We start from the raw sequence: 26,751 nt of genomic DNA on the forward strand, positions 1-26,751 counted from the left end.
GAGGAAAGGACCTCCAACAACCAGCAGGTTCCCCTGGAAGAAAGCGACACGACCTCCGCCCTCCCTTCCCCCACCCCCACCCCCTGCTTCTGACTTTCATCACAATTCTGGCAGATACCTACCAGCTCAAGTGTCTCTACCGCCAGCCGCCGCCTGGGCAAGAAGCCATGGATTGTAATGGGGGGGGGGGGGGCGGTGTTCAATGTATTTCTTTTGCAGGCGTCAACAAACCAGGATCTCGGCGCTGGTGCCGTTTGGAGACGAGGGGGGGCTTTCTATAAGCCTGTTTATTGACGGAACACGTCTAAAGTCCTTCCTTCTCCTCTGGCTCAAAAAATCCCGTTTCTGGCGGAACAGCTGAGTGCGAGAAAGGTGCCGAGGGACCTTAAAGACATGATTCAAAGCGCCACAGAGGCGCAAAAAGAGAGACAGTCAGAGAGCCAGAGGAAAACCTTCCTTCATTTATTCAGTCATTCTCTACCGGGTTCCTCACCAGGCTCCTCTTTCGATCCAAGACACCCCCCCCCCCAATAAAGTCTAGATTTCAAGGTGTCAAAGGTATTAGCGAAGTCGAAGACTCTCATCAGCTTCCCCTAGATAACCCCCCCCCCCCAACGCACCCGCACACCCCGCCTGCGCGCAAAGTTACCTGGCAGGTAGTTGGCTGATCTGTTTCCTTTCCGAGGTTCTGCGGAAGAGCCAATCTCTCCCGACGTCTTAAGGGACTCTGGGGGAAGCCATTGGCCGCCCTTCCGCTTTGCGGACCCTCTTTCCCCCCTCACAATCCCGATTCTCACGAAGACGCCGCCGAGAGGGCAAACCTTTCAAGGAAGAGAAAGCCTTGGTCAGGAGCATCCTGGGAGACAGAGTCCATGCTCAAGACCGACCGTCCAGCCTTCTCCGTGCCAGGCGCAGGTGCCTCTTTTTCCTTCCTCCTTTTCTTCGGCTACAGTTGCCCATTCTGACGGTGAGGGACAATAGAAGAGTCCTTCGTGTTCTCGGAGATGCGCTCTTGCGTCAAACACCCTAACCCTCACAGGCCAGGTGGCTGGGTCCGCAGGGTCCAACGACTTGCTAATTGGAGGCCCCCTTTGGCTGATCCTAAATCACTTTCACTTCAGACAGGATGGCTGCGATCACACACCCTAAATCATGCACTTTCCATCCACTTTCAGTGCGTTTTCCAACTGGATTTCACTGTCTGAACAGGGAAAATTCAGTTGGAAAGTGCATTGAAAAGTGGGTTGAAAGTGCATTGTTTAGGATGTGTGATCCCAGCCAATTAGTCCCAGACGAATCCAGTGAGTTTGAATGGAACACGGTTAAGCACATGGCTGATCCCCCCCCACACACACATATGACTGAGGACTATTAACTATTATTTTGGAGAACATACACCGTGGGGATGAAATCTGGAGAAAGTTCACAGTGCAGGAAACTGCATTGAGGTCAAGAGGATGGAACGTTTTTAATAAAATTAGGCGACTTATGGGCGGCCCCCTGGGGTGCTCAAGGCAAGAGGGCATTCAAAGGTGTGTTGTCTTTGCCTACCTCTGCGTAGGGACGGTGGCTCAGTGGTAGAGCATCTGCTTGGGAAGCAGAAGGTCCCAGGTTCAATATCTGGCATCTCCAAAAAAGGGTCCAAGCAAATAGGGGTGGAAAACCTCTGCTTGAGACCCTGGAGAGCCGCTGCCAGTCTGAGAAGACAATACTGAGTTTGATGGACCAAGGGTCTGATTCAGTATAAGGCAGCTTCATATGTCCATATGTTCAACCCCGGAGTCCTGGACTCCCGTGAACGCCTCTCATCCAAGTACTAACCAGGGCCGACCCTGCAATTCTTGCGCTCTGACTAGGTCGGACTAGCTTGGGCCATGGAAACCAGGCGCCTCGAATTGTCCCTGCGTAGCTCCTCGTGGGTTCATCACCTAAGTGTGTGATGAACCAGACTGAATCAGATTTCTTCCCCGTTGGCTTGATTTACGGTTGAGTGTGTGGATTTTTTTAGCGCCACCCAACTGAGGATTTAAACAGGTTTGATTCTAAGCACACTGCTGGGAACTAAACATGGCTGTGATCACACACACCAAATAATGCGCTTCCAACACACTTTCAATGTGCTTTCCAACTGGAGCCTGCCAGTTCACACAATAAAATCCAGTTGGAAAGTGGACTGAAAGTGTATTATTTAAGTGTGTGTGATGGCAGCCCATGAGTCCACTGATCGAATCAAAAGGAAAATTAGGGTGGGCATTTAGGGACTGGACCGAAGAGTGCCTTTCATGAAGTCCTATCCAGCAGTGAATTAAGGCGAAATCTCGTTGTCTGTATTTAGCCCACTGGAAACAATGGCATACAGAAGTTTAGGATATTATTATTATTATTATTATTATTATTATTATTATTATTATTATTATTATTATTATTATTATTATTATTATTATTATTATTATTATTATTATTATTAAAGGCTGAAAAAGAACCAGAAGGCTTGCTGGTAGAAGACGCACTCCACAATGTGATCTCCTGTAATTGTGAATCTCATGCAATGCAAAAAGTTCACGCTGTCTTTCCGACCATTGATCGACTTCGGCGCAGACGCTGGAGCGGCGCCCACATGACACATAAGGGGCCGGAAGATTAATCTTTCCCCGGTTCATGGAGAAACTCGCTTTCTTCAGGCAAGTTCTCCAGAGACCACCTTGTTCAGACCCTCCCCCCCCCCGCCCCCCACACATATACCTTTCCCACCTCCTACAACTGACCGTCCACCTTTTGGAATAAAAGATCTATTGAAAAGATCTATTTGGGGTTCCCTTCTGTGTTGGGGTCCTATAAAACAGCCGCAGAGTTTAAGCTCCCCCAAAGTTCCACTGCAGACGAGATGTCCAGACTGTGCGAAGGACTTCCGCCCACCTCCACCCCCGCCCTTCCCCTCCCGCCGCAAACTAACCGCGGGATCAGGAGCCCTTTTGGCTCAACAGACAAGTGGAAAGCGCGGTTCTCATTAGGAGAAAGGACTCCCTTTTCCGGCTAGATCTCCGTGCAATCTTCAGCCAAGCTGGACCAGCCACTCGTCATCCAACGAGAAGCGGAAGTGCTGCGGAAGGCTCTTCTCGCTGTCATCTGGCGCCCCCCTCTGTTGTCTCGCTGGCTTGAACAGCCTCGGTGTCCTCTCCCCCCCTCCTCCCCCCCCCCCCCACCGAGAGCTTGATAAAACTTCAGGGAGAGAAATTCACCTCTCTTCTTGCTGGCACAAAACTCCGCTAATTTGGAATCCTTAAGCGTGATGACGCGCCTTATAGACGTCAATGGTATGCAGATGGATGGATCCCGCCTGCGTTTGCCTTTAGTCTCATCAAGTTCTCCTGCTTACCTACCACCACCACCACCCCTCCCCCCCATGGCTGATCTCCATCCAGATCCATGACCACCCCTCTCCCCCTCAAGCCCAGCATAGCGTTTTTGGTGGTCAAAGAGAAATTCTCCCCCCCCACACACGCACACACTTTTCCACCAACACGCAAGCCGATTGGATCCGACTCACATACATTTATATGCTTATGCCTGTCTATGTGTACATGACATTTAGCAGCCGAAATGTGTATCCGTTAAGTGAGACGACCGAGTTTCCTCTTAGGTTCCCCGGTTTATTAGTGTCGTTTTAGATTTTGCGCCTTTTAGAGAATACCTATTACCAGTGTTCCCTCTAAGCTGAGTTAGCGTGAGCTAGCTCACAGGTTTTTACCCTCCAGCTCACACGTTTTTGTCTCAGCTCAGGAAAAAATAGCTCCAGAGCACAATAATTTACGCAGCAGCTCCCAACTTTAATGCCACTAGCTCCCAACTTTAATATCAGTAGCTCACAAAGTATGATTTTTGCTCACAAGGCTGCAACTTAGAGGGAGCACTGCCCACTCCCAGGGTTGACGTGCAGCCTCTTTGGAAGCGTGACCTCTGCGGGAGGGAGGGGGAAGTTTAGTACGCGCCATAAAAAGGAGTTTAATAATCATCGGTTAAGCAGATATTAGGTAACGACATCGACCGCAATGCTCTCGCCTTAGCTGCGGCTCTCCAAAAAGGAAAAGGGAAAATAAATTTCCCTGGTATATACTACTAAAGCCTTGACTTGATACTTCCATTTCTAGACAAGCAGATTCATTGGCTAGAAGAACCTTTAGAACTCTTTAGCGTTCAGGGAAACTATTTCTTGGGGGTGAGAGCGGGAGGGTTCTAGCTGGTTTTTCAAAGTCCTCTTGGGAACGGCGAGAAGAGCCCAGAGACAGAAAGGGGAAGCTTCGCTGGGGAGTGTTTTCTCAGTGGTCCCTCTGAGTTGGCGTGGAGGTGCCGCGGCCCCGGAGCCAGGCTTCTCCCTCTCCCTCCATAACCCCCCACCAAGTCTGTCCCCTCGGACATCAAAGGACAGGTGACCTCTGTTCGTTAAGCTTGTAGCTGAGCAGATCTCACGATTCCAAGAGGACCTCCAGTCCCCGGCGGGTTTGTTTTCTGACAGGGCCGGAGCATTCCTAACAGCAGCAGCAGGCCGAGTCAATATTGATTTGCCCGTCTTTACTGCGGGTCCTTTGAGGTGAAGGGCAGCGGCGGCTTTCTTGAGCCCGGGCAGGTAATAAAGGACAGCGTGCCAACCAAGACCGGGGTCGACAGCTGTCCGGACCCTCCCGGTGGCCAGCCTCTTCCGGGAGGAACTGGGTTTCACCTCCGGCGTCGGCAAGAAGAGGAAGGGTCAAGTGGAGGGGTCAACGCGCTGGTGTTTCTTTCCAAGCTTGGAGAAGAACCGGGGGTGTCCCTGAGCAACGCTAAGGAAGGTGGGCAAAGCAAGATCTACCCCCGTGGCTGGTCTGTGCCTGGCGTGGACCTCATAGGAATTTTGCTCAGGCCGATGATTTAACCCTAAATCTTTTGGACAGTGTTCCTCCTTGTTGTTTCCCACCTTAACCGTGGAAGGTGTGGGCCCGGGCATCCCACTGACTTGCAGTTCTCGCTTTCATAATGATGCCAGTGTTCCCTCTGAGCTGAGTTAGCATGAGCTAGCTCAGTTTTTTTAGCCTCCGGCTCACATATTTTTGTCTTAGTTCAGGAAGGATGGCCCCGGAGAAGACTCATTTATGCAACAGCTCGCCACTTGAATGCCAGTAGCTCACAAAGTTAAATTCTTTTGCTCACAAGACTCCACAGCTTCGAAGGAGCGTCGGTGACGGATGTGTGTGAAAAATATGCAGCATATAATAATGCAACATATAATAAAGGCGTGCAACATGTGAAATAATACAAGGGAAAGTCCCGGGGCAGCTTATTGAGCTTACAACCTGCAATGAGAAAAAAGGTACTTAATTAAATGGAGATGATGGTGTAATAAAGTCATATGCCTACAAACATGAGGGTAATCCTAAACCATTACAATAAATCTTTTTGCCATCAACTGGAATGGATCTCAAAGGCTCTTTCAGCCTCTCTGCTATGAAGCAGCAGCCTAGAAAAAAATGTGTCTCAGATTTTTCTTTTCTTAGCCTTTAAAAAGAAATTCGCCTGTGCTGTCAAGGTATTTACCTCCCCCCGCCCCCTTCTGAGACTCCTAAAGAAAACAAAACCAGTCCTGGTTTTATTGACTTACTGGTAGACAACCGTAGCGGAAATTTTGTACTAATGCGACAGTTGCTTTTTCTCCCTGAGAACTCTCTTCCTTTTGCAGTAAAAATTCTTTTTAACCCAGATATTCGGAGAGGCTTCAGGTTTCGGGCTCGCATTCCGGGCAAGGGTCCAGCGAAAACTCGCGGTAGACAGACCAGCAGCTGAGCCGCGAACAGGAAAACTCGAGGGCCATCTAGTGGCTGAGACTGGGAACTGAACCTTCGAAGGCCACCGCTGAAGAAGTCGAGGGCTTGTTGTAACGGGGAAGAAAGTCTCCCCAAGTTTGCCATTCACGGTTGCAAGCTTCGGTTTGGTTTTAAGCAGGCGACTGTTCGGAGGTTGTTGCTGCAACCATGGGTTGCAGGATCTGTTGCCCAGAGTTGAAAAAGGACTTCTTACCTTCCTAAACTGCAAGAAATGCTCTTTTCTTGGCGAGTTTGCAACTTGTGTTCATTCGGTTCGCCAAGAGATTTGCAATTCGGCTCCTGTGGGATGGGGAGTGTATCCCAAGGTGGACTGTGCAGGGCTGGAGAGGGGGGGGAGGGTAAGGTAGTTTCCCTACTCCCCTAACTTTCTGCTATACTTGATTGTGTTTTCTATGGTCTTTTCCTTCCCGGTGAATAGATGACAAAGGCAGGGGCGTTTAGAAGCAGCAAAATTCAACGGGAAAGGGAGGGATGGGCTACCCGCCTGTGTGGCTGTTGCTACCAGATCTCTGCTGCCTGTCCTAGGGTTCCCAGTTCTACTCTTTTTAAAGAGCATGTCCTCTTTTTGGTGTCCGTTCTCTTTGGAACTCTTAAAAAAAACGAATGAAAATGTCCTCCTTTGGGATTGGAAGGTTAGGAATATTCCTAGTTAGTAGCATTTACTGCAGCTTAAATAGTAGGGATATTTAAAACGGAGTTTGGCATAGGGATCACACGTTTGGAGTAGTCAGCTAGGAAATAGGTCCTCTTTTTTGCTTTTCGAAGTATGGTCACCCTAACCCGCACTATTGCGTTGGCAAGAATTGAACTTGCTCATTTCCAAACTCAGTCAATAGACAGGAATTTAAGGATGCCAAACTCATGGAAAGGAGCTGACTTGAGTAAATTTTTCTCTAACTCTCCAGCTGAAATCTATAGGATTAGGAATGGGCCGTACCTCCGATATTTCGAGATTATTTCTGATACCCAATCCTGTCCTAATATATGCTTTAAAGAACAAAGGTATCGTCCAAGTCCCTTTTCTTCCAGGTGTTTCGTTTTATACTGTCCCAGTGATCCAGTCGGGGGCCTATTTCGATGCGCTTGCTTCATGTCCCCAACTGGACTCTATGGCGTAGAACAGGAGCTGGTTTGCATCCAGAATCAAGAAACTTTGGAGAGCCAGCCCGAGAAGGTGTGGCCCAATGACCCCTAGAGAATGAAGACTCCATCCCGTTGCCCAAGTGTTGGGGGCTCGTGCCAAACCTCTCTGGCGTGGAGTCCTGTTCTTAACCAAACCCCATGCAGCTGGGTTGCTTTACGCAAATGAGTGGCCGCAACAAAATGCGGGCGATCGAAGCCTGGTTCTTTTCGCCATGGAATGTGCAGTTCCCGACCTCTAAGGCCCTCAATCTCTGCTCAGATCTTTTGTGCTCCCGCACCAGCGTTTCGGGCTGATAACGAATTAAAACAATAGTCAGCGAATAATAAACAGTTAATGGGTGGGTGACAGCAACGGACCTATTTTGAATATATTCTATACCCTCTTCTCCGAGCCTCCAACGCATCCGATGAATATTCGCCAATCAGGCCCAGCTTCTTTTAAAACAGACACACACACACACACACAAGCAATTGTCTGTAACTCCAAAGCATCCGAATGGTACCTGAAGCGGATTCGGATTCGCAATTGGCGTGATGCCCACCGTCTTGCCTCCGCCGTGATAGAATCATCGGGACCCACTTGGATCCTAAGTGTATTATGAAGTCTCACATCTGTGGAACTAGTTTCCCGGCAATGTGTTTCTAAGAGGCGGGTGCCAAAAAGATAGGCATCGAAACGAAGGAGGAAATTCTCCGAATCCAAACTCCTGAATTGAGTTCTGCTATCTGTGGTAGGAAGTCTTAAGAGTGCCCGGCGACTTGGAAGTTAGCGCCAGGGGAATACTTTGAAGCTTGCCTTGTCTCAAACGAATGTGTCTAGATGGGGCGGGGGGGGGGGGGGGAGATAAAGGAGGCCGCGGAGAGATGAGAAAGATTAAAATGGCAAGCGCCTTGCTTAATTAGGAAATGGCTCCGCATAGCTGTTCGGTTAGTCGCCCTGTATGTTTGGGGGGAAATGAGATAATTTCTTCTAAAAACATAAATCTCAATCACCTCCCCTCCTCTTCCCTCGTTTTCAGGAACCTCCATTCATTTCTCTGGATATTTCCAGAGACAGCTGGGGGTGGGGGAATGGTTTATCCTGATGCCTGGATGGAAAATGTAATGTGGATCTATATGATGTCAAGCGCCACACACCCCGAGTAAATGCCAAAGGCGTGCGTGGAAGGGCGGAGGGGCGGGTGTCTGGGCAAGGCAAAATAGTCAGGAAAGATGCCGTTGCCCCTGCACGGGGACGCCCTGATACCACGGCAAAGCGGGCCTGCTCCAACCGGGCAAGATGTTTTCGGAGAGTTTCGAAAGAGAAGAAATCGGCGAGGGTGGCCTGAATGACGCAAGTCTGGAAAAGTCGCTGCCATTCTCCTGCTCCCCCTCCCCTCCATTCTCTTGAAGATCAAGGTCATCCCGACCTCTCCGTCTTCCAGCCGTAACCGTGAATCAGCCCAGAGACTTGGGTCACCTGGAATGTCTCAACCTCTCCAGGGCAACAAGTTGCGCCAAGCGATGAAAGGCTCGCGCTGGCGGGGTGTGGGGGAGGGGGAGGGGGGGTGCTTGCCGTTCTGGATTCCCCACCCCCTTCCCTGGTGAGCTCATTGTTTGCATTCCCATGCACAGCATCCTGCCCCACATTTCTACACACCTCACCAAAAAGGGAGAAAAAAGAGAGAGTCAGCGAATTGGTCTCTCTCTCCAGGCCTGCTGGACCGCAGTGAGCTAGGCGATGGTCTAGCAGCTAGGCGATGGTCCAGCAGCGGTAGAGAGTCTCAGGCGATTCTCAGTGATCCTATCCAGTGTTCCCTCTAAGCTGATAGTTCCAGGTGGGCAGCCGTGTTGGTCTGAAGCAGTAAAACAAAGTAGGAGTCAAGTGGCACCTTTAAGACCAACAAAGTTTTATTCAGAATGTAAGCTTTCGTGTGCTCTAAGCACACGAAAGCTTACATTCTGAATAAAACTTTGTTGGTCTTAAAGGTGCCACTTGACTCCTACTTTGTTCCCTCTGAGCTAAGTTAGTGTGAGCTTGCTCATGGTTCTTTAGCCTCCGGCTCATCCATTTTTTTGTCTTAGCTCAGGGGAAATTGGCCCCAGAGCAAACGAATTTCTGCAGTAGCTCAAAGCTTTCATGCCAGTAACTCACAAAGTAGAATTTTTGCTCACAGGACTTCACAGCTTAGAGTGGGTTGGAGGCGGCACGATCCGGGCACAATTTGAGCTACGCTGATGTCAAAGGAAGAAGGGGGGGGGGAGCGCCTGGATGGCATCTTTTTGGTCGGACCGGGGCAACAGCCCCTGTTATTCTCGCTTGTTTGCTTGTTTAGGGCGGGAATAGAATCGAGTTGCAGGAGCACTTTCGTCCTAAATCGCTGGGCAGTCTAGCCAAGCCACAAACCCCCATGCTTGCCGTTTTTAAGGTGCGCCAAGGAGGAATTCCGAAGGAGGAGACGGCGTCCGGCAGCGCAATTCTAAAAACCCCTTTCCTAAGCCCCCAAGACCTGAGTAGGACTCTGAGTAGACCGGTTTAGGATTTCTCTCCTATACATCTCAATGCTTTTTTTAAAAAAGTTCCAAACTCTGCGCAACTGCGTTAGACTGGGGCGAGGGGCGGGGGAGTGTAGAATTCGCCTTCGTGGAAGAAATCATGGTGATGGTACTTTTCTCCCTTTCTCACAATACAAGAACTCGTGGGCATTCAATGAAATTGCTGAGCAGTCAGGTTAAAACGGATAAAAGGAAGTACTTCTTCACCCAAAGGGTGATTAACATGTGGAATTCACTGCCACAGGAGGTGGTGGCGGCTACAAGCCTAGCCAGCTTTAAGAGGGGATTGTATAAAAATATGGAGCAGAGGTCCATCAGTGGCTATTAGCCACAGCATGTGTGTGTATATGTGTGTGTGTGTGTGTGTGTGTGTATGTGTGTGTGTGGCCACTATGTGACACAGAGTGTTGAACTGGATGGCCTGATCCAACATGGCTTCTCTTATGATCTTATGTTGTTATGTTGTTGTTTTAATGGGTGCTTTGAGTAACCACTTCCTAATTGCCCGCCACCTTACACACCCTGGGTTGGTCTGAAGGGCAGGACAGAGCGACCTTCGTCAGTCTCCCTCGCAGGCCGGGCGAGGTTGGCTGGGAGCGGCCGGGTCGTGGGAAGGCCGCGACCGAGGCCTGGTGCGGAACTGGGGACTCGCGCTGGTTTCCAGCCGCTTGACGCTGCCACCGCTCGGGCGTTCCTCACCTTTCGCTCAGAACCTGGCCGCGTGTCATGAGGAGGGCCGCAAACCCGGGTGGGAAAGAGCTGTTCAAAGCAGCGCGGAGACCAGCCTTGGCGCGCCTTTCCCTTCTCCAAAGGGCTCCGAGATGCCGCCGCCGGCAAATTGGGTTGTGCGCGGGGTCAGCTTTGAATTCCGCTGGAGTCCCGGAACCAACCGAAAGTCCGGTTCCCTGCCCGGACCCCCCTCTCTTCCCTCTTTCGCTTCTTTTAAAGCCCTCCCGCCTGATTTAATTCCGCATGTAGGGAATCAAGGGGGGCGGGGTGTCCACACTACACTAAGCAATGCATTTTGCAACTGGATTTTTGCTATTCTTATGCAGTAACAATCCAGTTGCGAAGCACATTATTTAGTGTAGTGTGAATACACCCAAGGAATCTAAACCCGCATCCTCGCAAATGCCTTCGAGGACTTGGACTTCCAGGGGCCTTGATTAACCCTGCCCATTGGAGGTCTCTCCCCCTTGGTTCTCGCTGGGCCGCCTGCAAGAGAAGAACCGAAAGAATTTTCGGCACACTTCGCTTTATTTTGGGGCGTGTGAAGGCTGATTTTGTTTTATTCTTTTATGGCCTGTTGTTCGGTGTTGGCCGTGACCAAGTAAATACCCAAGCCAGAGACCAAAATAGGTCGAGAAGCTTCTTCAAACGCGGGCTTCTCTCTGAATTCAAAGACCCTTCACGAATTTCGGTCGAATTTGTCTCCACGAGAATCTCAGCCCCGAGGCCTTAGCGATGAGCGGAGGTAGCCCTCGCCTGAGCAAACTGGCAGAGATTAATTCAGGCGGGTCTGAAGCAGCAAAATTCGAGTCCAGCGGGACCTTTAAGACCACCGAAGTTAAAATTCTGGCTATGAGCTTTCCTGTGCATGCATCTGATGAAGTGCATCTACTCACCAAACTTTATGCCCAGAATTAAACTTTGTTGGTCTTAAAGGGGCCACTGGACTCAAACTTCGTGGTAGAGATGAGGGCTGCGGTCACGCAAGCTAAATAATCCACTTTCAGTCTGGATTTTACTGTGTGAACTGGCAGCATCCAGTGGGAAAATGCATCGAATTGTTTCCTGTGTGTGATTTGCTTCAGAATAAAATGTGGACGATGGCGCTGGGAGGCTCAGATTCTATCCACACTTCACTTGACCGTTTGCCTTAACGGGCCTCACCCTCCCAGGGAAACAACCCAAACATCTGCAAAGGGACACGATTCAGGCAGGCCTAGGGTGCCAAGTCATGCGGGTGACCTGCAGCTCCATCCCCTGCGTGGCAAATCGGAAGAAACCCCCACCAATAGCCCTCGGAGCTTAGTCCGGAATTAAGGGCGCCTAGGGAGGCAGCCTTAGGAACAAGGGCTGCAATCTCACACACCAAATAACGCACTTTCGATCCACTTTCAGTGCACTTTCCAACAGGATTTTAATGTGCGAACTGGCGGGACACAGCTGTAAAGAGCCCTGCAAGTGGATCGAAAGTGCATTGTTTAGTGTCTGTGATCACAGCCAAGGAGTCCACCCCTCTGGCTTTGGCACTGAGCCGCCGTGCGGTCTAAACGCCCCTGCAAGGCTAACTTCGAAGCGCCGGAGCCTACTTACCACTGTGAAGATCAGATCTGCCCCCCCCCTCCCTCGCCGTCACCCTGCGTGGACATCTGAGCCCTTCGCCAAGCTGACCCCAGCCCACCGTCCTCTACTGCCTGGACCTCAAGGAAAGGATGCAGGAAGCTGGTTTCTTGGTTTGTCTAATTCAATGCATATCCCGCCCTACCCCGCAAGCGCCCTAGGGGGTGGGGGAACCCAATTCCTAGTGAATCCTCAGCAAGGAGGGGAAGTCTATAGGAGTGGGGCGGGCGCAGGAGGTCGACCGGCTCTTGAGGTCTAGTTTTTCCAATATTGTTGCTCCTTTAGAGGTTTGGGTGCTCTCTGTCTTGACGCCAACGTAGGTTGCCTTCAAAGCAGCCCAAAAAGTTAACCAGGCGCGACCTACTACTGAGGAAAGCTGCCATCACGGCGTGCCCACAGGCTAAAGGGAAGATTTTAAGAATTGCGCTTTGGTGCACTCCAGAAAACACCGCTTTGGGGAACTGCGATTGGATCTCCCCAAATAACCCATTCAACAGTTAGAGAGGAGCAAGTTAGGGGTGGGGGGACAGAGCCGGGCTGTGGGGGGGGGGGAGTGGTCTGGATGGCCAGAGGGAAAGGTCGCCAGTCACCACTGGACTTCTTCCAGCCTTGGGCCTTTTCGCTATGTGGACTGGCGCGGGTGGCGGCAACCACAAGAACCACCAAACTCTCTTCCTGCCTCCCTCCTCCTCCTTTCCGAATCGGGTCCCTCCTTGGCCAAAACCGCCGACCCAGTTGGTTTGACTCCGGTCTATGCAGAGAGGAAAGCAAGGGGGAGGGGGGGTGTGTGGAGAGAGAGGAGGGAGGGGGGGCGGCGGAGAGCGCAAAGGCGTCGGGATTCCTCCATCCCGCCTGCTTCAAATGATGTGGCAGGTCCCGTCCAAGGGCGGGGGAGGGTCGGCCCGGGGCTCTTACTATGTAAATCTTATTTCAACCTCCCCCCCCCTCCAAGCCCGCACGTTTCCTCCTCGATCCACACCCAGCCGCCGACACCAGCGCGGCGCAGCTTCGTGGCTTGCTGAAGTTCCCGGATAGACAAACATGAGCTTTTTTGGGGACACACACACAGCTTGGCATTGGCTGCGCGCACACACACACAGAGTCACCGCTCCCCCCCCCCCCCCAAAAAAAGCTTTGTTCCGCCTTCCAGCCGCTGCAGGAGCTCCCAGGACAAGCGGAGACCTGGGAGGGGGGCGTTAGGGGGCTCCGAGGGGGCGGCGAGAGGCTCCTTCGCAGGCGCAGCGCCCCCCCTTGCCGGTGGCCGGGTCAGGGTCACGTGGGCCGCAGCGTCCAATAGGGGGAGGCCGGTGGGGCTCCCTGTAGAGCCCGGCGCCGCTGCCCCCTCCCCGCGCGGCCTTGGTTCTTATAAGGCATCCAGAGCGCGGCGAGCGAGAGGCCGCCGTCCCTCCTTCCTTCCGTCCGTGAGCCGCTCAACCCGCCGCCCGGCCGCCCCTTCTGCTGGCCCGCCCGCCCGCCATGAGCTCCGCTGCTGGGCCGTCGCTGAGCCGAGACGGGGAGGAGGAGGCTGCGGCGGGCGGGCGGCGGGGCTGCGGGGCGGCATGAGCCGAGCGGCGGGCGGCTGGGAGATGGAGGGGCTGCGGGGCGAGGCGGGCGGGAGCGGCCAGTGCCGCAATTTCCTCTCGGCGGCGCCCGTCTTCGGGGCGGCGCCGTCAGGGCGGCAGGCGGGCGCGGGGGGCTTCGGGTACGAGCGCTCGGGCGCGGTGGCGGCGGGGGGGACGGGAGGGGCGCGCTCCTCGTCCTCTTCCTCGGAGGCCGGCCCGGCCAAGGACTGCTCCAGCGGGCCCCCGACGGCGGCTCCCTCGGCCTCTTCCACCGCTGCCGCTGCAGCGGCCGCCGCCGCCCTGGGCTACCACGCGGGCTACCACCCCTTCGGCAACGGCTACTACAGCTGCCGCATGGCGCACGGCGTGGGACTCCAGCAGAACGCCGCCCTCAAGGCCTCGCCCCACGCCGCCCCCTTCCCCGGCGAGAAGTACATGGACGTGGCCAGCCTGGCCGCCGGCACCAGCGTCCCCTCCGGCAGCGACCCCGTCGCCTCGCGGGCCAAGGACGTCTCCTTCTACCAGGGCTACGCCGCTGCCGCCGCCGCCGCAGGACCCTACCAGCACGTGCCCGCCGGCTACCTGGACGTCGTCTCCACCTTCGGCTCGGCGGCCGGAGAGCCTCGCCACGAAACCTACATCTCCATGGAGGGCTACCAGTCCTGGACGCTGGCCAACGGCTGGAACGGGCAGGTGTACTGCGCCAAGGACCAGGGCCAAGGATCCCACTTCTGGAAGTCCTCCTTCCCAGGTAGGACAGGGCACGGCAGGGGGGCGGCGGAGGGTCCTTCTTCCAACTGCCCCCACCCCCAAAAAAGAGAGGCCCAGAGAAGGAACTGCTGCTGCTCTCCCTCCCTTCCTCCCTGCGCGCCTTCCAGGCTTCCTCGGAAGTCCCGCGCTCCGACCCTGCAGTTCCCAAGGACTCTCCCCTGCCAGAGGCTTTGTTGTGCCTCCTCCAGCTGCGCATGCTTACTCGGAAGGCCTTCTCCTCCGCACCGCGGGGCTTACTCCCAAGGTTCAGCTCCTGCAACCCTGGGCCGTCCCTTGCAACGCTCCCTCTAAGTGGTGGAGTCTTGCGAACAAACATTCTACTTGGTGAGCTGTTGGCATAGAGCTGTGCGCTGCTGCATGCCTTAGTTTGCTCTGGGGCGATTTTTCCTGGGCTAAGACAAAAATGTGTGAGCTGGGGGCTTAAAAAACCCCTGTGAGCTAGCTCACACTGACTCAGTTTAGAGAGGACACTGCTCCCTTGCTCTTGAATGGCGGCGATCCTTTTCCTGCGGCCCTGGCAAAACCCGCGCATACTTCGTTCCCCGGACCTTCCCTTCCCGTTGCAAGCCTGAGATAGGCAATTCTCTGGAGTCCGGCGAGACCGCCTTCCGAGCAAGCGGGTTTCGGCTTAGATTAGTACAAAGGTCTCGTAGATTATTATTATTATTGGCGGGATGTGTGTGTGGGGGGGGGGCGTTTTTAGTTCTTTCTCCCCCTCCCCCATCAAGTTTCCCTCTCCAAACTTCTCACCACCTTAGCAGCCAGCCCTATTCATTTGGAGTTGTTCCCCCTAAAAAGTGTGGCCCTCCGTCACCACCTTGTTTGCTAAGTTCCGTGGAAGCCTAAACCATTTATTTCTCAGTAGAAAGTTTATTCGGAAACTATTCCTCCCTCCCCTTCCCCCCCCCACCCATGTCCGATAACTATCAGGGCTTCGCAGCCGGAAAGGCAGGAACCGCAGAGGTCATTCAACACCCGAGGGCATGTTTAGGTGCAGGGCTAGAATGAGCGAAGACAGGCCTCGCCAAAGCCTCGCCAACGATTTGCTGTTGGAGACGTGCCCTGGAGGACTCCGGCTACGGCTCTCCTCAGTCCCCTTTCCCCAAACCACAGGCCAAACATTGCAGCCAGATTTCCTCGGAAATGGCCGGGGGTAGCTCACCCGTCACTGTAAGAGCCACATTTTGATCTCTGCTTGGGGAGAAAATAGATCCAAATAGGCAGCCGTGTTGGTCTGAAGTAGTAGAACAAAATAGGAGTCGATTGCACCTTTAAGACCAACTTAGTTTTAATTCAGAACATAAGCCTCGTCTGAAGAAGTGTGCATGCACACAAAAGCTGACGTTCTGAATAAAAGTAAGTTGGTCTTAAAGGTGCAATCGACTCCTATTTGGGCAGAAAATAGATTCATCCTCCCTTTTCTATCATTTTCCGTTTGACCCAGAAGCAACTGCGGAAGCCGCCTCAACCACGGGGCTTGCCAGTCTTCCGAGCCTCCGCTGGGATCCGATTCTTTGATTTGATTTGATTCATTGGACTTCTGTCTCGTCCTTCCCCACCAGGAGGCTCAGGGCGGGTCACAACGTTTTCGGTCGACAGCAGACTAAAAATAACACAGGAAGGCTAAATGGGAACTAACAGATTAAACAAATTAGAAATACAATTTCTAACTGGGTCCCCAATCGGAAGTCTTTTTCTCTTTCTAACCCCCCCCCCCCCGTCTTCTTCTCCAGGGGACGTAGCACTAAACCAGCCGGACATGTGCGTGTACCGGCGAGGGCGGAAGAAGCGAGTGCCTTACACCAAGCTGCAGCTGAAGGAGTTGGAGAGCGAGTACGCCCTCAACAAATTCATCAACAAGGACAAGCGGCGCCGGATCTCGGCGGCCACCAACCTCTCGGAGAGGCAGGTGACCATCTGGTTTCAGAACCGGCGCGTCAAGGACAAGAAAATAGTGTCCAAGCTGAAGGACTCTGTTTCCTGATCCCAGCCCCCCACACCCACCTTCCGCCGTGGGTGGGAAGGCTCGCCGCGATCCAAAGACTTCGTGGGAGGAAAGGAAGAAAGAAAGAAACTTGAAATATATTTAATATTCCCTCCCCCACTCACACCTACCCCTCTCAGGCAGGGCGCTGATGTTTTGTGAAACTTTTTTTTTTAAAGGCAAGATTCGCCATCTGGTCTCGGATCGGTGGGAGGCCGCAGGTCTTGGTTGCCTTGATTTGTTTTTTTCTTGCCTTGTATTTGGGTAGGGTTCGGTGCGCAGTCATCTGTGTGTGTGAGAGAGAGAGAGCGAGAGAGTGTGAGTATGAGTGTCTTCCAGGCCCACTGGGCTGTGGAGCAGTCACGAACTTCTTACCAAAACTGTCTGAGACTCCCCAGGTGCTCAAAGCAGACCCCCCACCCCCACCCAACCATCTCCTGCCTTCTAATCCACCTCCCGAATCCTGGATGTGAAGATGGCGACGTCATTGCCAGGCTAGAATTTCTGGCTTCCCAGGCGAAGGGAGCCCCGACTGGCCGCCGACCTCTTGGACTGCACGCGAAAGGGTCCCGAGGATCCAGAGTGCCCTAAATTGCCTTGTCCGGAACGATTCCTGTCTCCCTGGGTACAGACGCCCAAGCAGGCAACTCCGGTTTTAAACGCGTTCACTTGAAAAAAAAAAAAATTAAGCTTTATTGAAACCAGTAGGATTGACTCCCGGCTCGCTCCCGTCGGCCATGCGTTTTACAATCAAAGTAGCTCCTCCAACTTTCCATTCAAGCTTTTTTCCCTTTATTAAAAAACTGGGGGATTATTTCAGAGCGGCCTTTGCGATAAGTTCTCCAGTTCTGCATGGTACAAATCGGTTGTTTTTTTCATGTACAGTTGGAAAAAATCCTCTTCTCTGTCCGGGAATCGGGAGTCAGGGCAGGAGCTGGCCGAAACGAGCGCCGCCCGGGCCTACCCTAGGCACGTTTACTCGGACGGCCAGGCCCACAGGGCACCGGATGGGTTGCGCTGGGGTAAAAACAGAACTCAGCCAAACGCGCGCGCCCTTCGGTCCAGTGAAAATCGCTGGTGCGTAAAAACGCGCCGTTTCCGGCCAGTTCTGCCCGCGGCTTTCGATTCTCGCTCGGTTCTGCTCGCTCTTGCTCCTCACCCGCGAAGCCAGGCAGTTTCTCTCGCCTCGGGTTGCTCAGTCGGGCCTTTTGCATGATCTTTGTACGAATTGCTGGGACCCCTCACGCTCTAAGCGACCTAGTTAAGGAAAGTGGTCCGGAGTTCCAGCGGCTAAAGCCAACCGTGCCTCTGTGTTTCGTTGTATAAAGGTGTGTATAAATCGATATGTATTTTTATATAAATATTGGGCGCCCTTTTCTTCTCCTTTGTTGTTGTGTGTGTGAGTTTCTAGCACCAACATGAACTTTATTAACCTTTCCCAACATTGCAAAATAGATTCAGGCGGGGAGTCCTGTTGGTCTCGCAGCAGAACGACACATGCTAAATAATGTCGTTTCAATCTAGTTCAGGAACTGTTTCAAAGTGGATTTTGCCATTTCACACAGCAAAATCCAGTACTCCTTCTAAGCTGTGGAGTCCTGTGAACAAAAATTCTACTTGCTGAGCAGCTGGCATTAAAGTTGTGAACTGCTGCATTAATTAGTTTGCTCTGGGGCCATTTTTTCCTGAGCTAAGACAAAAGTGTATGAGCTGGAGGCAAAAAAACCCCTGTGAGCTAGCTCACACTAACTCAGCGTAAAGGGAACACGGGTTGGAAAGTGCCTTAAAAGTGGGTTGGAAGTGCATTATTTAGTGTGTGTGACTGTACCCAAAGAGAGAGTCCAGCGGCACTGTTAAGGCCAACAAAGTTTAATTCTGGGTATAAGTTTCCGTGCACCCGCCACACTTCTTCAGGTACAGTGAAATGGAAATGACCAGTCCATAGTAGAGGGTGAGCAGTAAATCAACATAGAGTTAAGTACTCTTAGCATCCCATAATTAAGGTTACATCTGCCTATCCACCTCCAATTTTGACATATAGGCTATGATCACACATACTAAATAATGCACTTTCAATATACTTTCAGTACACTTTCCAACTGGATTTTCCTGTGTGAAGTGGCAAAATTCAGTAGGAAAGTGTATTTGAAGTGGATTGAAAGTGCATTATTTAGTGTGTATAATCGCAGCCATCGATTTCCTTCACTATGTCTCCCCCCGCCCACAGTTAAACCCAAACAAATGGTAACCACATAAACTATGCTTGTTATTCCTATTTGCATTTGGTCCTCGAATCTGTTAAACATTTTCATCATGCTGTAGGTGGATTTACTGCTCGCCCTCTATCTACAGGTATGAACTGGTCATTTCCATTTCATTATATCTGAAGTGTGCGTGCGCGCACGCACGCACGCACAAACACACACACACGCACAAACAAACCTTATCCCTTGAATAAAACTTCCTTGATCTTTAAGATGCCTCTGGACTCCAACCCTGGAAAAGTTCTGCTCCAAAACGCGCGAGCTGTGGATGGTTTTTTTGAAATTAGGGAAGGAAAGGGGTATCGATGAAAGAAGCAATAAATGACGACAGAAAAGAAAAAAGTCCCAATAGTTAAGCAGCCGCCAGAGTTCGGGGTATTTTATTTCCTCGATAGTTTCTTTGGACACAAAGCTAGGAAGGGGGACAATCGAGGCGCCCTAGGATATGGTAGCCCAAATATCTGTTTGCGGGGTGGGGTGGGGGGCAGTTGTGTTAGCCTATTATGCCAGAATTCGCGGCGAGGACTCCGGTAGTTACCTTGAAGAGTGACACATTTATCGGCGCCATGAACTTTTCAAGGCCAGAGTTCGGCTGCAAAATCACGGGGGTCGAAGAATCATCTGTTCGCCGCGGGCTGGACCGGGGGATCCGTGCTGGCCGAAGGCACGTGTGTTGTGTATTGGGATACACGTGCCTTAGCCTTGTGCTGTTCACACAGCAGCCCAGGAGACGATCCAGGTTTTTGTTTTGTTTTTTTAAAGGGAAGCAATCCTATGAAAGCTTTCTTGGAAGTAAGCCTCATTGAATAGACCTTAGGAGAATTAAGAATAGGCCTGTTTAGGATTGCTAAATTCAGCCGAATAGATCTAAACCCGGAATCCAGACTACTAGGAGACGTTCACACTATACTAAATAATGCGTTTCGCAACTGGATTTTTGCTATTCTTGCACAGTAAAAATCCAGTTGCAAAAGACATTATTTAGAGTCTAGTGTGAACCCACATCGATAGGCAGCATTTACCGAACACAGTGAAACCTACTTCCGAGTAGCCATTCCCTGGACTGCCGTTTTGCAATCTTCCTTGGGTCTGTGCCCCACGGAACTGTTTTTTTGTTTTTTTTTTAAGCCTTCCTTCCGTGTATGAACAGAGCGGGATTGGGCCCGAGGTCATGAAAAGCGACGATAGCTGCCCAGCGAGGCCCGGCAAATTGTATTCATACTAAATAACCTCCTCTTCCCCTTCCTCCCCTCCGCCCCTTCCAAACTCTTGTTTTAATCTTCTTTCCCACTTTCATCTGGGCTTGGCAAGAGCTGCGACCTCGCAAGCTGTTAACGATCTCGCCCAGATTACTTCTAAACAGCCTCGGCTAAAACGATTCTTTTTAAATGCCAAGGGGGGGGGGTGGAGGGAGAAAGCCATTTTTGTGTAGCCATCTGGGATGATTATTATTATTATTTAAAGGTGGCTTTTGTCCTCAGGGAGATTGTGGTGTGGGGTTTTTTAAAAAGTATTTAAAAAAAATGAAGTGTGTCCAAACGTGAGGAACGAGCCTTCCCTCCAAAGCCGGGCACGTTGTGAGCTCTGCGGGCCCGGCGGCGCAATGCAAAAGAGCTGTAGTTTAGCCTTCATTGGTATGTTGGAATTCTTTTGGCTGAGATTCGGTATACAAAGCGCGAGGAAAGCGCAGCAGAAACATTCAAGGGCCGTGTTGGTAAATTTCAATCCACTGAAGGGTTTCAAGAGTGTGGGGAATTACTGGGGACTTTGAGACTCCCCCGGAAGGCCACTGAAAGGAAGCTTCCCCCTCCCCTACACACACACATACAGAAGAAGAAATTTAAAATACTAGATGCGTCCTCCCCCCTTCTTCTTGTGTGTGTGTCGGGGGCGGGGGGAGCGTCCTTCCAGTGGCCTTCCGAAGGATCGCTGCCCTTCCCTTTGGTGTGTGCAGAGCCCGGTTAGTATTTGTTTTCCAAACGCTTTCCCGGAATTCTCTTCCTTTCCCCCGGGATATCCCATCCCCTCTTTCCATTAGAAGGGTTTCCTTTTGACCTAACAACACTTACATCTTCGTGCATTGAAAAGGTCGGCGGTAGGGTTCGCCTCCAAGGATTAAAAAGAGAGAAAGAGCAACGGTCCTAGCGCTGAGAGAAGGTAAACAGACTCTTTTGGTGCCTGGAATACATAAAACCCACCATCCTTTTGGTGAATCTTCCCCTTCTCTCCCCTCCCCCGCCCCATGAATTTTTCAGAAAAAAATATTTATCAATATAAAAGGACTCATTCAACGGTGACGCCAGTTATGACGATATTGCATATTATAAAGGGCCCATATTAGTACATATTACCACGTGTTGTAATGTTATATTATTAAACGTTGTATTATTAAAGCTCCATGCGGCCCAAATCAATCAACTTTAAGATCAGTTGACATGTGTGGAACTATAAGTTAGTGGACACATTTGGATTTTGAAAAATTTACTTCTGTGGAATGCAGTCCATATTGAGATGTATGGTAGTCGAGTAGCAGTAATAGCGGTAGTAAATCACGCCAGGGGTAGCAAATGATAACACGAGCTGTTCTTTGCACGCGCCTCTGCCTTCAACAAACACGACTTTCTTACCTTCACGTCCCGCGGCTTGGGGACCTTTCACATCTAAAACAAAACAACCGACCCAATTGATATGCCTACACCAGCCTTGCATTCACATAGTTCTTTAAAAAAAAAATGGTCCAGCTATTTCGATCAAGTTATCTTCTCACATCCAGTTAATATGAACTGGAGGCGAATTATATTATGGGTAGTAAAACTAAAGCTGCTTTCACACGTGCTGGAGAAAGCACTTTGAATGCACTTTAGTGAATGTTTGCGATTTGAGATTTTCCTGCATGAAAGTGCGTTGAAGGCACATTACCAACATTGTGAAAGCAGCCTTAGGGTGCCTTCACACTACACTAAACGATGCGTTTTGCAACTGGATTTTTTACTGTCTAAGGCTGCAATCACACACACACTAAATAATGCACTTTCAATCCATTTTCAATGCCCTTTCTAACTGGATTTTACTGTGTGAACCGGCAAAATCCAGTCGGAAACTGCATTGAAAGTGGATTGGAAGTGCATTATTTAGTGTGTGTGTACACAGCATAAGAATAGCAAAAATCCAGTCTGCAAAATGCATTATGTAAACTGCAATCACACACACACAATAATGCACTTTAAATGCATTTTCCAACTGGACTTTACTTTGTGAACTGGCAAAATCCAGTTTGAAAGTGTATTATTTGGTGTGTGTGATCACAGTCTTGGTGTAGTGTGAATGCACCCTTACTTTCAAATAGTAGTAAAGTGACCTACCCCGCCCCTCTTCCCCTTGTTGTGTGGCACCACACTGAACCACAAAGGAATGGCTTTCGGTCCGAACCACTTATTGTAGAATGAGTCTAAGAGAATACCTGGGACTGGTCTGAAGAAAGCCCAGAGCGGGTTGCGGAACACCTTCTTTGCATAAGCAAAAGGGACCCCGGAAATGGAACTTTGATCAGTTGGGTTTGAGGGCTCTGGCACCAGTGTTCCCTCTAAGCTGAGTTAGTGTGAGCTAGCTGACAGTTTTTTAACCTCCAGCTCACACATTTTTGTCTTTGCTCAGGAAAAATGGCCACAGTGCAAACTAACTTATGCAGCAGCTCGCAACTTGAATGCCAGTAGCTCACCAAGTAGAATTTTTGCTCAGAAGACTCCACAACTTAGAAGGAGTACCAGCACCCTCTTTCCCGGGGCCCATAAAGCTGGCGAAAGCACAGAAAGCCACGGGGGCGGGGGAGAGAGAAAGAAGTTATACCTGGCTCAGCCCCATATACCCCCATCATGCCTGTGTAAGAAGAATCTTTGAACCTCTGAGCAGACGAGACTCTGCAAGTACTCCCCCCTCCCCCGACTTTATCTACAATCGCTCATTGCGAGTCCCGGGGCCGTGACCACTGTAGCTCTTCCAATAGGGACTAGGGTGCAACTCGGAGCTGTTCCTCGAGATAACCGCGGAGGCCCAAATTCCGCTTCCCTCTCCTTTGTTATTGACCACGTGGATGCTCACCAGGCTGGCTTGTGCTGAATGGGAACACCGCGCGTTGTGCTCAAGGGCGGCCTTCGGCGCGTATCCCAAACAATTCCTGGGAAAGGGCGATGGTTGTTTACTTGTAAGCAACAGAGGCGGCTGATACCCTCGGACACCTTCGACACAAAGAGGGCGGTCGCTAACGTACTAAGGCGCATGATCCCGGACTCTGCAAGAAGTGGGCTGCGCAATATGTAGTACAATAGTGCCATCTGCTGGACAAACTGCGGCGTAGCCCTTGGAGCCGTGAAAGAAGCCTTCCCGGCCGCAGCCTACCAGAACCGCTTTATTCGTCAAAATGAATAAACGTCATGTGATTTTTAAAAAATGCCAAGAACATTAAGGGGGGGGGGGAAGGGTAGAGCTGTGTTCTAATGGAATGTTAAAATGGTGCTTAATAATAACTCCCAATTACATAAATTATCTATGGCAGCCGTGTTGGAGGAAAACAAGTCTCACTCAGCCCAGGGGATTAAGTGTAGAGTAAATTACTGTGAAGCAAGTCTTGCTGAGACACTTCCAAGAAAATGTGGGAACTACGTGGGCTTTCTTTCTTTCTTTCTTTCTTTCTTTCTTTCTTTCTTTCTTTCTTTCTTTCTTTCTTTCTTTCTTTCTTGAAAACGTTTATTGAAAACGTGTGCTTCTGTAGTCCTATAAAATAGTTTGAAGAAATAGTCATTTTTCTTTCATTCATTCATCCAGGGCAGCCCATTATCAGAGGGAGGACGTGTATTCATATATGTCAAGTGTGTCAAGGAAGGAAGGAAGGAAGGAAGGAAGGAAGGAAGGAAGGAAGGAAGAAAGAAAGAAAGAAAGAAAGAAAGAAAGAAAGAAAGAAAGAAAGAAGAAAGAAAGAAAGAAAGAAAGAAAGAAAGAAAGAAAGAAAGAAAATTATTTCTGTACAGCTTACTTTCACACACACAAAAGGGGAGGGCAGAATATGAGATCGGGTCTTCAGCAATAGCAACCTTTACTCAAAAGTAAACAGTAACATTGCAGTCTAATCATCGCACGAGTCGTAGAGTGAATCCTATGGAACTTCGTGCAAACACTTGTTCAAACACAGATAGCTAAGATTCCACTCCACCTCTGTGATCCGAAATTCTATGGCTTGGAAATATAAATAGTTTGGATCAGTGGAGTTATTTCCATGTTATTGAAGTTGGGGGTGGGGGTAAAATGAAATCGTTTGCTGTGAGATCCTCGAAGTCCAGTCTTCCACAGTCCTATGAAATCCCTGGCATACTTCTGAATAGGCTGGGACTGTCAGACCGGCTGGCAAGTTTTTCAGTCACACAGGACTCCATCAGCCATGGAAAAATGCTCAGACTGTCAATCTTAGGCTGTGATGATTACACACACTAAATAAAGCACTTTCAATGCACTTTCCAACTGGATTTTATTGTGTGAACTGTCAAAATCCAGCTGGAAAGTGGATTGGAAGTGCATTATTTAGTGTGTGGGATCACAGCCGCCCTTTAGCAAGTTTAAAACAATCATGGAAATCACTGGGAAGTCTCTTCTCGGAGAGTGGACCACTCTCAAGCCCCCCCCCCCTAGCCATAAAGCAAAACAATTCGCCAATGAGGCTGCCCATCGGTCTTTTGTCAGGTGCATCCAGGTGTTCTGAACTCTGTTGCTTACGAATAATTTGTTAGCAATGGCGCATGAGGGGGGGGGGGGAGACCTCGGATTTTTTCCTCAGGAAATGGGTAGTTAGCTCGTTATAGAGACCCTGGCACCGCAGTCCTGCTCGGATGGAACCTGGAAGTTAAAACGTCTTCCAAGTAAAGTTCCGAATCGTCAGCTGTTCTTCCCACACAAGACTTTGTTCCATTATACGCAGTGGGACGAAAATTCAGAGTAATCACACATCAGATCAGTTTGTAGGAGCTGGTTCCCAAGGGATCACTGGCTCACTCTCAGCTGATTAAGGAAATTATTTCTATTGGCAAAACCCCCCATTTTTTTTAGAGGAAGTTCTGTGCGGGATTAATCCAGGAGGCGTGTGTGTGTGTGTGTGTGTGCGTGTGTGTGCAGACCTCTGAGATTCATAGTGATAAGTATTTAACGATCTCCATGAGTTGTATATTTATGTTATTGCACATGTAGAGTTTTGTAGACTGTAAAAATACACTTCTGACTTTCACACTCGTGTTCTATATATGAATCTGGCATATAGATTTTTCACAGGACCTGTTCCTGTTACTGTCTGTCACACACATGTCTACAGAAGGTACAGAAGTGTGTGTGTATAATAGGTGTGCAGATAGGTATACACTCCCACACAAACATCCATGCAGCCAAAGTTGAGCACTTAATTCTCCAGCGAAATAAATGGCACTTGAGTTTCATGTACGTTTACTCAGAAATAAATTTCTTGTAAATTGGATTAGCTCCCATGTCAATGTGCCAGGCCCTAGATATCCATTAGTTGAAGGTTATGACAGAAAATTACCACTTTTTAGTCACTTTGCCTCTTTATATTTTAAAATAAGTAGAAAAAAAGTATTGGAGACACATCAGAACCTGCACAGGAGAGGCATAATTATTCGGAGTTCAAACCAGGACAGCGCTGGCCGTGCGTAGCTGAAGCATTCTGAAAGCATCAGACTTTAAAACTGCCACTTAACAGCATCACCCTAGGTGGAGTTACCCCCTTCTGAATCCAGTAAAGTCAGAGGGGCTTAGAAGGACACAACTGTTTAGGAGGGCAGGGCAAATCTATGTGCTGCTAAATAGTTTTAATGTAAACTGGGTTAAGGCCCCAGTGCCATGCATGGCTGGTTAGACAGAAGAGGCTAAACTCCCAGGCAAAGGCTGAAGGTTTACCGAAGCTCAATAAACTGGATGGATGGATGACTGGATAGATGGATGGATGGCTGTGTATGTGTGTGTGTGAGGGGGGAGTATGTGAGAATTTAATATGGGTGATTAGCTGCATTCCCATAAAGACCAGCACCACCACTACCTGAAAACTGTAAGAAATTGCCTGGTAGTTCCTTTCAGGGGTGAAAGCTTATGCTGAACTCGATTTGTCCTAAAAGCGACAGAACTCCATTTTAAGGAAGTGTGTGTATCAGACGTACTGTACAATCCTAAATATTTACACCTTTCTAAAGCCATTGCAGGCAACCGGCATAGAAGGGCGTAACTCTGTTTGGGCTTATGCTGTTACACAGATGCTGTTATCACGCTCGCTAAATAATGCACTTTCCAGCCACTTGCAATCCATTTTCCACTGGATTTTGCCAGTTCAGACAGTAAAATCCAGTTGGAAAGAGCACTGAAAGTGATGGAAAGTGCATTATTTAGGGTGTGTGATTGCAGCCACACTCTCCCTTCCTTCCTAATGTCTGTCTGTGCGGTGCATTAAAGTGCTCTATATGTTTGCTAGACAGATGAACAGCTGCCTGGTTTTGAATACACTGTCTATCTATCTATCTATCTATCTATCTATCTATCTATCTATCTATCTATCTATCTATCTATCTATCTATCTATCTATCTGTCTGTCTGTCTGTCTGTCTGTCTGTCTGTCTGTCTGTCTGTCTGTCTGTCTGTCTGTCTGTCTGTCTGTCTGTCTGTCTGTCTATCTAGACAAATGCATCCATCGCAGGGGCGCCAACAGTCTGAAGAGAGAAGTTTTAATGTTCTTTACCAAGAGATGTTATTTTACGTCCCTGGCAGGAGAAGTTGCCAGCTGTTCAGTTTTTTACCCTAACACATCCTTTCTAAGGAGCTGACCCGGTGCATCCTTCTCCAGATCCCCTTCAGCCCCCCCCCCCCGGAACCTGCTGGGGAAGGGCGAAGGCCCGGGTTCACAAGAGCGTCTCGATGGAAGAGATCAGTTGGCCCAGGCGGCGGCCAGCAGTAGCCTCGGGCGGCGGCGCCTGTGTGGTCCGGCCTGGCCCGGCCTGCGCAGCGGAGAGCTGATGGGAAGGTTTCTTCTTCTTCTTCTTCTTCTTCTTCTTCTTCTTCTTCTTCTTCTTCTTCTTCTTCTTCTTCTTCTTCTCTTCTTCTTCTTCTTCTTCTTCTTCTTCTTCTTCTTCTTCTTCTTCTTCTTCTTCTTCTTCTTCTTCTTCTTCTTCTTCTTCTTCTTCTTCTTCTTCTTCTTCTTCTTCTTCTTCTTCTTCTTCTTCTTCTTCTTCTTCTTCTTCTTCTTCTTCTTC

At 50.1% G+C, this 26,751-nt stretch overlaps 1 protein-coding gene across 1 annotated transcript; it reads left to right on the forward strand.

Moving 5' to 3' along the window:
• The first annotated feature begins 13,437 nt into the window (after positions 1-13,437).
• HOXD13 (homeobox D13) lies at positions 13,438-16,196 on the forward strand. Its single transcript, XM_060257152.1, has 2 exons — positions 13,438-14,192; positions 15,946-16,196. Exons 1-2 carry the CDS (start codon positions 13,439-13,441, stop codon positions 16,194-16,196), a joined length of 1,005 nt encoding a protein of 334 aa, XP_060113135.1. The 5' UTR covers position 13,438.
• The last annotated feature ends 10,555 nt before the right edge of the window (positions 16,197-26,751 follow it).

The sequence above is a fragment of the Heteronotia binoei genome, chromosome 16 (assembly GCF_032191835.1).
Source record: "Heteronotia binoei isolate CCM8104 ecotype False Entrance Well chromosome 16, APGP_CSIRO_Hbin_v1, whole genome shotgun sequence".
Lineage (NCBI taxonomy): Eukaryota > Metazoa > Chordata > Lepidosauria > Squamata > Gekkonidae > Heteronotia > Heteronotia binoei.

What these genes read in the sequence shown, in the direction of transcription:
- HOXD13 (XM_060257152.1), top strand. Translation starts at nt 13,439, where the DNA reads ATGAGCCGAGCGGCGGGCGGCTGGGAGATGGAGGGGCTGCGGGGCGAG. An exon ending in CTGGAAGTCCTCCTTCCCAG is followed by an intron (nt 14,193 to 15,945) that starts GTAGGACAGGGC and finishes CTTCTTCTCCAG; the next exon opens with GGGACGTAGCACTAAACCAG.